Consider the following 12,510-nt stretch of genomic DNA (forward strand, 5'->3'; position numbering starts at 1 on the left):
CACTCACCCCTCTTCAAGATTTCTTTTGTTCACCATAGCACTGTTCAGCTCACAGTCTATTTACAGCTGAATGATACCTCTCCCTGCCTTTGTGAAAGACCTGTAACTGAAAATAGTCAATCCACACAGAACAAAAACAGAAATCGAAACAGAAAAAAGATATCCCTGTCAAAAGAGGCATAATGTTATTATAGGAGATAGCTTATCAATAGCATAAAAAGTGAATTTAATTAGTATGCAGAGAAACAGTGCTTTTAGAACTCATCATAATAATAACTCATTATAATAGCAAACTAAATTCTAAATTGCTTTTCTAAAGACTGCTACAGTAACTCATACAAAAAGATAAAGCAGGCAAAAACAAAGCAGTACAAACTGTACAAGTAATTCTATTAACTTTGGCAAGATTCATCTGGAACTGAACATCTTACAGCTTCAGAGACCGTGCTGCAATGGCAAACAGAGAGTTTCCTGGGGAAACTGAGGTTCTGAGAGGGTTTGGCAAAGTTGGGGAGAGCACTGCACTTGGGATTTGCTCGTGCTCTGAGTCAGCCCTCGCAGAAAATGACATTCCCATCTAATAAAGTACATTATTCACCCCACTAATGAATAGAGCAACTTCATTTGGAGGACATCAAAGGCCAAGTGTTTAAAGGTATCTGGATGCCTAAGGAGGCACACAGACACCTAATGAGATTTAGGAATTCAAATACTGTGAAAAAACTGGTGCAGTGTCTTTTGCCCCACAGAAGCAGTTGACAGTCTATTAAACAAATATTCTGATACAGACTACTTCAGCTTAATTAATTCAGGTGCAATCATGGCTCTTTTAGCCTTTCTCTAATTTAAGAGCAAGGGGATTTGCAGTGGCTGAAACTGAACTAATAATCAGGCAGGATTTTCAAGTGCATAATCTGCTAATGGCATATACCATCAAAAGCACACAAGAAACAATTATACTCATTACTGAGAAGGAAGATTTTCAACCTAATTTGTACACAAATGTGTGTATGGGTAATACTAAATCTCAAAATAATACTTGAAAAGGTTCTTGACAGGAAAAGATTTACATCTCTTCAGTTTTCTTCTGCTGCTAGTTGAGCTAGTAAGGGAATAACAATATTTTAACACTTAAAGAAGCTAAACAAGGAATAGAATCCCAAAATTGAAAATGACAAAGACCAGCCATGGTAAGTACTGAAAGAAAAGCCACAAAGGCTATTTCCACAGAACATGTCACAGGGAATAACCCAGCCCACAAACCATCCCAGGATGGTTCACAGCATTTAAGAAATAACAACTTTCCTGATTCCCATAATTTAATGGTGTTGCAGGCACAGCTGAGCAGTAATTAAGAATGTCTTGGCAACATGAGTTTCTTCAGTTCTCATTAGAAAATGATTATTCATTAAAACAATTTTTGTGAGTTCTTAAAGAACAGACAAAGACTTCAGGGTGGAACTTCAGAGGGAAAATATCTGTCTAAGGCATCTTTCTGATGCTTCACTGCTGTGTGGTTAAGAAGTTAACTTTGGCTATTAGAAAGTTTGAGCCCTTACTGTACTAAATGATGCGATTTTAATGCTCTATAAATTTTATGGAATATAAAAGCAAAACTTCCAATAGGAGAGCTTTAGAGGCTCAGAACATATGAAGGCACTAACACATTAGATGGTCTTTAGGCCCCTTCCACCAAAAACCCTTCTGGGATTCTATGAATCTGATTTTACAAATATGCTTCTGATTAAGAATAATCTTTGTGAGGTTACAAGCACAACACAGTGTAGGTTCCTTGCTTAAAGAGCTACCATATGGCTCTACAACTCGTTAAAACCCAGGATCATTAGATATTAGTTTTATGCAGTCACTTAGAAATTAAATCTAAAATGAAAAGTAGTAACATAATTTTAAAATGTATGGATTTTATTTATGCACTTTAACCTACCATTTAACAATATCACTTTATTTAAACAATGCAGCATAGACAGCTTAATTGCTTGGAGCATGGTACATTTCTTGACTAAATTCCCTTAAGAAACTCCATTTTATAAACTACATGAAATTGTAGACCATTATTTTAAGATTATGCTGCTAACTGAGGAGAATTTATTTTCACTTTCAACTTAAATACCTTCTGTAGTATTTTAGGGTGTTTTTCATCTGGCTATCATTACAACTGTACAGAACATATTTCTTAATCTGCTCATTACTGGGACACTCAAGAAGCTGGAAACATGAATGCAGAAAGAGCCCTTCTGAATGGAAGGAACAGACTTTTAGTACTTAAAAACCCACAAAAAATTTGCCCCACTAAACCTCCTCCTGTCAAACCCTTGAAGAGATAATCTGCCATTGTTTTATTTGAAAAGGCAACTTTCGACCATGATGGAGAAGACAAATCACTTTAAGGATGTCTCTATGATGTTTTCTTCATTATACCCAGCAGGTATCTATCCACAACCATTTGTTCTACTCTGTTTAAATGCTGTGGCACAGGAAATGCCTGTCGATGTGTTTACTCTTCACATCCAGGTACAACTTACTGCATGCCAGGATGCTGTTAAACACAGTATTTATGAGGAGAGACACAGAATTGACTTGTTTTGGCAAGAGCATTAAAAATAAGTCTTGCTGAAAATCCAGGGGGATGTCACCAGACAGTTTATGGTTCAGGATCTAACAGCCTACAAGCCACTGCTCTCATGACTTTCTTGGAACACAGATGATTTGAGCATTTGAGAGATTACTGACACCTTCCAAATGAATGCATATCCAAGACCTCAAATTTCCAACACACTTGTGTTGGAATTTTATATAGTATTTCACCTAGAAAGCAAGCCATATGCTGAACTGCCTATGTAAATTAGTGCTGTAGCCTTAAGAACTAATTAATGAGATCAGAAATGGCTGCTGGCGACTTTCTCAGCAGATGTGCATGGTCAGCCAATTATGAAGAGCTTTGTAACATAAACAACATTGTTAGCCAATAATGAGTGCCAAAGTGTCAGCACCTGCGGAAGGTTACAGTCTTAAAGATGTATATTAGTGTGTGTGGGGGAGAATAAAGGAGCCTGTTGCTGCTAACTTCTGTGAAGTCGTCTCTCAGGTCCAAAAACCCGCCTCCCTACGGTTACACACTTGTACCAATTGGGTAGGATAGGTAGGATTTAGATCACAAGAAAGAGAAAACTCACTCTATTCTGTCAGCTTACTGTGTAACTACGCTACTGCCTTTCACAGCATTTATCATTCCTGTTAATTTTAAGTAGGAGTGCTACATGATTTGGGCAAACATGTAGGTTTATTACACATCTAAGTGATGATCTACAAACAGGTACAGGTAGCAGTGAATCTCTTACAGATCACCTAGAAGAGAGTACAGAAGCTGGCCCTTTTATGGAGGGGTGGGAAGGGAATCATAGTCTTTCAGACCATGCCTAAAAATCTGCAGCATTCCTGGACATCTCAGATAAGACCTACTTGCACTGGGAAAGTGAATTGAGAGGCAGACACACACTCTTAAACAAGATCCTGTCTTATTCAGGCATTAAAGTGATGTAGAACAACAAATTAATGTCAAAATTGTCCCAAGAAAAGACATGTCTCTATTATCTTCATGAAAAAAATGCTGCAATTACACCAAACAGCCAAGCATGAGTGTAAGCTCTGTATGTACAGCCCGTGCTTTAGGATTTTCAATATTACACTCCTCATAAAGGCTTTATTTGGATGATAATTCCAGTGCTACAATTTTGGGGGGTTAAATCAGTTGAGGAATTATATGAGTTAAAAACTAGAAAAGGAGGGGAGCGAACACCACAAAAAAAAGTCTAAATATGAGATCAGAGTCTCCAGGCTACATTACTGTGAACAGAATTCACACTGTTATTATTTTTTCTTGGTTACCATTAAAATTACACTGCAAACCAGCTGTGTGCTATTTATAGAGATCAAATCATTACAAAGACGTCTATGCTACAGGCAGCAGCAATGACATTTTCCCCTCCCTTCATTATCAAGCTAATTAAGTGAGAAGAATGTTATAATAACACTTTTCTTTGTTTCCCATTCTCTTTGGTGTTATAGGATAGTCTATTTTCATTGACTAAGACATAAGAATTCTGTCAAAAGGAACAGACTTTACAGCCCACTGTAAATATCCTAAATATCATCAAATTAAGCTTTCAATTTAGTGAATGCATATGTTTCATATTATTTATCTCACTGAGAAGGCTCTCCCTCAGTCAGTATGTTTGGCCCAGCAGCTCTGGGAAGAAAACCAAAGTGATTCATGTGTGGCGGGGCTGAGGCAGGAGCGACAAAAGGTGAGAAAACAGGAAACAAAAGCTTTGCAGCACCTTCCATGGCAAGCTACCCTGTTCAGAGTACAAACTTATGTGGAAGCACTGCAAAGGATAACCTAAACAAAAGCACTGCCTGCTCTCATCACACAAGCTACCAAGGCAGGGAGAGCAAATTCACACTCAGTCCAGTGAAACTGAGACCATCCTTGGCATTGAAATTACGAATAAGGCAGAAACCTGTGTTATGAAACCCTGCATGACAAAAACTCTGCCAATTAGGACCAAGCTGTGATACCTGGGACACTGCAGTGTGAGAATGCACCACAGGCCTGGCTCTGATGGCCTCTAGATATCGATCCTGTGGATACAACTCATCACCCTTAAACTCAGTAATCTAGAAAGTTTGGTATCTACCCTAAGCCAGCAGCCTGACTTCTCCTGCCAACTGATGAGGAAAGACAGGTATCTCCTGAAGATGATTTATCCTAATCTGTGATGGCTGTCTCAGGTAGAATGAACCAACAGTTGGAACTGTCTGTTTCTCTCCACTGAACCAAAGATGGAAATCAGAAAAGTAACTTAATCTAGACACCAAACTTTTGGATGACTGAGAGTCAGAGAAATGAATCCAACCCTATCACTCTATTTGCCACATCACCAGGCACTACTCTGTGTGAATAAACTGTACTTTTAAGTGTTCCTTGGACTTGGAACTGGCTTTAAACCCCATATAATATTAGGAACAATAACTTTCTCCCAAACCAACACCATCTAATAGGCACGGGCTTTTGCTGTCCAACATCTATTTTCCAACAGCATCTAATAGGCATGGGCTTTTGCTGTCCAACATCTATTTTCCAACAGCATCTAATAGGCATGGGCTTTTGCTGTCCAACATCTATTTTCCAACAGCATCTAATAGGCATGGGCTTTTGCTGTCCAACATCTATTTTCCAACAGCATCTAATAGGCATGGGCTTTTGCTGTCCAAGGCCAATCACTGATGCTCTGTTTCCTATAAGCACAGGTTCACTTGAAGCTGTACTACAGCAGCAAATCAAGCCAGCAGAACTTCTTAATTATCCTGTTCAAAGCACTGATAAAGAATTTTGTCATGAATGACAAATCTCACTCATCATTCAACAGAGCAATGTATTTCATACATACACAAAAGAAGAGGGTTAAAGGCGGGAAAAGGCAGCGATACCTACTTGTCCAAGAGTGCACTCCATGCCACCAAGAAAATCTGCTTCCTTCAGCCCATTGTGGTTGCTGCTGATGTCATGGACTTCAAACCTCAGCCGCTGCACCTCCTCAAAGTAGAAGTCGACTGTGAACAGCTTGGAGAAGACAGGATTTATACAGGTCCGAATCACTTCTGTCCTGTCAACCTGCCAAAGAAAAACAGGTCATGTGAGTGGTTTCTCTTTCTACCAGTGACAGACTACCATGAGCTTCTCAAACATGCTTTTCTCATTCATCAGGACTGACAGGCCATTTCTGTGCAGGGCTGAGCACCAGCACAAGATAAGGCCAATGTCCCTTCCCTCTCCCTTCCAGTCAGTCTTTGGCAGACACTGGAGGAACATGGGGCACAGTGTAAGCAGTGACTGCCTCACCTCAGGTATATACCCGATCAAGCTGGTGGCAGAGTCAGGAGTTGTGCACAGGCAAAATGACTGTCTTGGGTTAGACTAATAACTGGGAAATAAATCAGAGAGTAACTATAAATTTACATCTCCAGCAGTACCCATCCATCACCACAAAACAGCAGCAGAGCGATACAGTTTTATCAAACTAAGTGGAAAAGCAAGCCAAGCCCCTGGTAATTAGTCATTTTGGACGATTTGCCTGATTAAGAAGTGGAGAGCAGGATCAACAGCAACAGCTTTTCTTAAAAAATACATCAATTTTTTCATCTGACTGAGTTGGACCAAAAGAATCTGATGGATTATGTAGTGCTTTTCCTTGCCTCTGAGCCTTAAAACTGTTAAAGAAACATCATCAAACCTATATAGCTATTTCTTTTAAAAAGTGCTCATAGAGTACTTTCTAGTTCTCTTAAAATATTTCCTATTTTTGAAGCAGGCCTTTGCTACTTTTCATTATGAAACATCATTGGTGAGACTGTAAGCAATGAAGCAATTTCCTTTTTTCCACTCTCTTTGCCCTGGCACAGAAAAAAAAAACTTAATAATTCTGTAAGATTAAAGGAACTGATCCTGAATGAAGTAGGACTTGGGCACATCAGTCACTAGACAAGAGGTGGCCGGTGCACCATGGAACAGACAAATTAAATTGCTCAGAGGAAGAGTGATGAGATCCTTTGTCTGATTCCCGATCAGGAATATCTGTTCTGCAAAAAATGACAGCCGCTTTCTTCACTGTTCAGAGTTCATAATGCATTAGCCTTGCTGGTAGTTATCGGCAAGGACACAAAGAGTCAAGCAAAGCAAAAGCATGGGGAAAAAATGAACAGTTCCTGGTAGCACAGATGTATTTTAGTGCTCATCAAAGTGTCAGATTGACAGCTCTGACAGCTGAAATCCTTCAGCTAATCATCAAACAGATGCTACCAGTCCTTGAAAAGGTGCAAGCCAATGCTACCATTGCTGTCTTCTCACACAGCTGTGCCAATGTGCTCCATGCCAAGATGGGGCCACCACAGGAATGAAAACAGCCTTACTCATAAATTCTTACTCTCTTTGCTTAGACTAGATAAATATTATGGTTTTGATAATAGTGATGCAAAGCATAATAAGAATAAAATAATGTGAGAGAAGATACCAGCTACCTTCATTGACATGCTGGTCTATCTCAACATTTTTTTGTTATCTCAACTTGCAATCAGTATGACTTCAAATCAACGTTACTGCTACAACATGGAACATTTCGTATGTCAGATGACTAACCAGTTCAATGGAACATCCTTGAGATCTCTTTTAAGTGGAAAGTGATTTAATTCACTTGAAGAAGAGTGGTCATCTCATAAATAGTGCATCAGTAGACCCAATAATTCAAATGATCAGTTTTAAATCCTTCTTCACAGCCACAGCGATCTCTGAAACTCATTCCTTGTATAAACTCTTATAACGAGCATAAACAGCTATGGCATCATTTTAATTGCTTCATTGGTACAGCAGATCTCCTCAAGAAGCAACTGAAGTTTCTGTTATTGTTTTACCTCAACTCTTTGCTGCTGGAATACGGGGAAAGGGTTTTCCGCTGGAAATACCACAGGATTTACACTTGTGCCCAACACAGGTTAAATACATGACCATTCAAGGGAGTGAAGCACCTGAAACCGGAGGCACAGGTCTGCACACAGGGACGTTAAGCATTTCAGTCTCACACAGTGCTAAGACACTGTTTGCTTTTTCTAGCCTGTGACTGACTGACATCATTCCCCTGACAGACACTGTGCTGAAATACAGCCATTTCACTGAGTTTCCCCAGTCCTACCACATTATTGAGCTGATCCATCAAGCCAGCATGTCAGAGCAGGGGACTACGTGAGACAAATGGACATCGAAAGAGGCACTGCCAACAGCTCCACAAGCAATACAGAATCCTCAGTCGTCAGCACCGTGCAGTAGCACTAACCCTGGCAGTCTGCCCTGTCTCCAGTCTGCTTTCTCAGCGTTTTTCACAGTCACCCTGCTTGGCTAGAAGGTCTGGCAGGGTCCTCAGCATGGACAGCCTTGCTCCATGCCCCACTTTGATCACTGTGCAGTAGGGCTAAGCACTGATAACCAGCCAGAGGGAATCACGGTGAAGAAGCAGTGGCAAATGAAACAGCTCAATAAATTCCCTGACTCTCATGGAGTACTCCAGGTTAGAAGATGCTGAATAAACACAAGGTATAACCTCCATTTCACTTCTGTCACAAATTAGGGGTTCTTGAGCATTCCTGCTCTCATATTCAACTCTAAGGCCTTAATGCTCTCTTTAGAAACGCTGGATGAGCATAAAACCTTAATGGAAACTGGTGAGAACACTATTGCTGGGTGCAGTTTCATGCTGATATTCATCAACGGGGTCGTGATCTACAGTGCTGCAGACACTTAAAAAGAAAACCAACAGAAAAACCTGTTACAATATGTTACAAGCAGGTGGAACTTACATCATTGATCCTGTTGCAGAAAAACCAAACTTTGGGCAATCTAATCCTGGGGAAGGTAGAATTTTCAACAGGACATGGACAGGGGTCATGTCCACAACTTCAGGATTTGCTGATGCCTGACATATGAGCCATCTGTTATTTCTGGACTTTGCTAGAACAAGGAATTTCTCCAATTTATGAAAGCCGAATGAATTTTCAAAAGAAAGAGTTGACAGCTACATGCACCTTTGGGCAGTGTCAAGAAGTAAAACTGACCTTAAAAAGTGCAGTGCTCATCTGACACCATGATCTGAACATCTGCTTCATGGTGCAGCTTTACCTGCACTTTCCCTTCAAGGACAATTTATACATAGAAAAGGACTTGCATCTTCACCTCCTGGGATGGACTCACGCTGCTTTCCCTCTTCATCTCTTTAGGCCCTTGTCACTTCACAGAAGGTGGCACCCTGCTGGGCAGGCAGGATTACTTGGCAGGCCCATCTGGATGCAGCCACCCTGTGAGCTTCCCCTTGGGGGACTGTGAATGACACACAAACACCAAAGTTGGCATCCACAGCGTAAAGCTCCGTCTCAACAGCAGGAATTAAAATACAGCAAAGAAAAGGGCTTCTTGCTTTTGGCCTTCTGAACCCTCTTGTCAAACCTGAAGGAAGTTGAAAGCTGAAAGCTGCTTTCTCCTCACATGGATGGGAAATTAGCAGAAATGTTTGCCTGCTTCCCTGTTTGCCCACCATCACTGCTGAGGAACTGCAGAACCATCTTTGCAGTCAGAGAGCATCAAATTAAAGGAAGCTCAAAAGACAGATAAACAAATACTAAAATTCAGACTTCTTATGCTGTTTATGTTTTTAGTCTTTGAGCTGCTGAAAAGCAGTAAGCTTAGCAGAACTGGTAGTTTCAGTGAGAAAACAGAAAAAAATTCACTGACAAAGAAATAATTCAGCAGTTGAGATACAGGCTGAGGATCTCCCCTCCATCTTCCACCATTAGTTGAAAAGTGAAGTTTAGGAAAAAGAACCAGTCTGAGGGAGACCTTTTTTCTTCTTCTATCAAAATTAGATGAAGTATAAGCTATTTCATATAGAAGGATGACCAAGGATTATGTAGAAGGTTACTGCCACCTGGTATCTAAGGCTTTCAAGTGATCAAGTGGCAATGCTATAGCCAATGATGATACAGTTGTCTCATGAACTAAGGCAGATCTTTGTTCTACAGAACTACGGTCTGAAACTTCATACTGTTGCTGTAGTTCCTTAAGTGTTTTTTAAAAATCTACTCGAAGAGCCATAACAATGCAAATTTCATTAAACAGAGAGGGTGTGTGACACTACTCAGACCAAAGTGTGCTTTTGGTGGCTGCTACATTTTTAGCAAGTTCTTAGTCCCACAGATTAACCCACTGTTCCCTACCCATTTTATAGGCCAACAAGCAAAAACCAACAGGCTGTGTTTTCAGTAAAAGTCATTAGAAAATGCTGATTAAATCAAGAAGAATCATTTGTCAGGTGAGATGACAAAAAGTACAGAGATGAGGGGGTAGCATTATTTTTAGGTCATCTGAATTTTAACAAGACTGAAAATTTCCATGATTCAGTACCTTACAGGAAAATGTGATACCAAGAAGAAAGCAATTAACACGTTTCTTGGTAGTTCCTGAGGAAGTTATTAATATATTTTCTTATTATTAACAGTGCTTTCACACCATCACATTTCTATCCCACAAATGAAAAGTCATTGCAAAGGTCGCCATTATTTATAGCCCTTGTTTCCCATTTAATTGATGATTGAAAACAGTGGAAAGAAACCAGTAAGTCTTCAATTTTTTTGAGCTGTAGAGCTCAAAGCTGAGCACCATTTTCTACATGTCAGCAGAAACGTTTTGCTTTTGGCTTGAAGAGAAGCATTTAACGTGAACAGTCTGAAAATTATTTGCAATTAGTTTCTTTTATTTGTGTATCTATAAAAATATTAGTTAGCTTGTAAACCTCTAAGTCACACCCATGAAGACCTGCTTTCCAGCACTAGAAAATTAATGTATAGAAACAGCCCAGGCCCCAAGTGGCTTCAGTCTGAACAACTGAAACTACATTAAAACAATCATTATTATTTCTGAGTTGGAAAGTTCTTCATTAAGAAAGTCTACTTCTCTGTTCAGAGCCACCTACTGGCCTCTACTTAATTACTTTTACTTTCTCAATTACTTTTCACTGCCCATTAAGTGGAATGTTGGCAAACAGCTCAAAGTGCTGCTCATGGTTCCTAAGACTGGGGTTAATAATGCCAAGGTCATGGGTTTGATCCCCATGAGGGCCAGTCACTAAAGAGTTGGACCTGATGATCTTTGGGGGTCCCTTCCAACTGAAGAACATTCTATGAAATATATATCCATCTCTGATATGGAGTAAAACCCCTGTACTCAAACTGCAATACATCATTTATTATATATATTATGCATAAATTCTTTGAGAAGTTCCCAGATGGAGTCAATACGCTCTAGGTCTTAAAAGGAGAGAGAAATGTAATTGTTGATAGGTATTTGCATATAGTTTCTGTCATTCAATCAGAAACAAAATATGATGTAGCTGTATCAGTCACTGCACAGTCACTCAGTATCTGCACTTGAGGACCTGTAGTGACTCCAAGCCAGTACAGCTTTCAGAGTCTCCCTCTGAGCAACTCCAGCCTCCCCAGTTAGAAAATGTGGAAAAAGCCCTGTGAGTGCAATACAGGCTAACTACCAGTGCCAGGGAAATCATGGGAACAGGGAATAGGGACATAGTTCCACAAGACTGGAAAGAGTGACACTCAATCCCCAGTATGATGAAATCAGGACCCTAGCTGGTTGAGAGCCAGGGAAGTTCCAGTTTTCTGGAACAAAAGAGACCTCTGAGAAAGCCACAACACTTCCCTTTAGCTTTCAGACCATGTGTGATTGTTGTCATTGATTTCCTTGGTCAGTCTGGGCTTTCTAGGCTGCATAAAGACACTGGAAAGTGCAAAGGTATCCCTCTCACTCACTGTCCTTTAGGAAAGCTCAAATCCAAGAGCAAAAAGCAAGTGCTCAACTAATGCATTAATGCACAGTGACACTGTTCCTAAATGCACCAGCCACCAGATTTTAGTGTCCTCTCTCCTGGAAAGAAACACCTTCATTTCATTCAATTAGTTCCGGGAATTAGCAGACACCAATTCTTCTAAGCCTGTTGTCAGGAAACCCAAATATTTTGGGCTGGAGTGATAACTTTTCCTCACTGCAATGAAAGCAAACAGATTAAGATTGTTATCTTGTTGTGAGACTGTAATGGATCTCTCACTGTTTTGCTGGTAACGCACTGATGGGACTCCAGCTGCATTTGTCAGTTCTGGGAGAGCTCTTTTGCCAGGACTCTGTTACAGTTGCAGCTGGATGACATTGACACAACTTGGGTAGATTCTGACTCACTATTTCCCACAAACAGTATTTTAAAAACGCCCTTCCAATTAAAAAAAAAAACAAAAACCAAACATGCAGAATATTTAAAACACCACATAATAAAGGGTGTTTTAAAATATTAAAATTTTAAAAATTAAATATTAACATGCTATTATTGTTAATTAATGTAATCTATAATGTTAAAATAATAAAATGTTTAATAATTAAACCATAAATCCCCATTTTTTACATTTTTAATAGAAGAATAAAAAGCTAATTTTGTCTAGTGATAAACTGCAGTGTATCAAATATATACTGATCCAGTAAAAAAATAGACATAGCACATGTGGTTGCATCACAGGGAATGAGTCATATCTGTTGTGTCCTTAAAGCACAGAGATGATCAGGCATTGTACAGGGAAAGAGTGTGCCACTGGAACATGAACTTAGGTTAAACAAGAAGTCAGCCAGAGACGTCTGATGAAGGTTTTGCCTGGAAGGGTTTGAAAACAATCCAGCTGTTCCTTCTGGACACCAGACCGAGGCCTCAGCTCTGTCTGACTTAGACCAGAAACACCAGCTTTGGTCCCTCACACCTCTGGGGACCATCTGAGCCACCAGGTTACTGGCTATTCAAATAGTTCCCTCTGCATTCTGTTTTCTATATATTA

At 39.9% G+C, this 12,510-nt stretch overlaps 1 protein-coding gene across 2 annotated transcripts in view; it reads right to left on the reverse strand.

Moving 5' to 3' along the window:
- The window catches only part of CPNE4 (copine 4), a 215,669-nt gene that overhangs the window by 102,137 nt on the left and 101,022 nt on the right, over positions 1 to 12,510 (reverse strand). For both annotated transcript variants that reach the window (XM_071561211.1, XM_071561212.1), the window contains one exon: positions 5,516 to 5,695. In XM_071561211.1, the coding sequence (XP_071417312.1) occupies positions 5,516 to 5,695 (180 nt within the window). The remainder of the gene's footprint in view (positions 1 to 5,515; positions 5,696 to 12,510) is intronic.

This window comes from Pithys albifrons, chromosome 7 (genome assembly GCF_047495875.1).
Source record: "Pithys albifrons albifrons isolate INPA30051 chromosome 7, PitAlb_v1, whole genome shotgun sequence".
NCBI classification, from domain to species: Eukaryota; Metazoa; Chordata; class Aves; order Passeriformes; family Thamnophilidae; genus Pithys; species Pithys albifrons.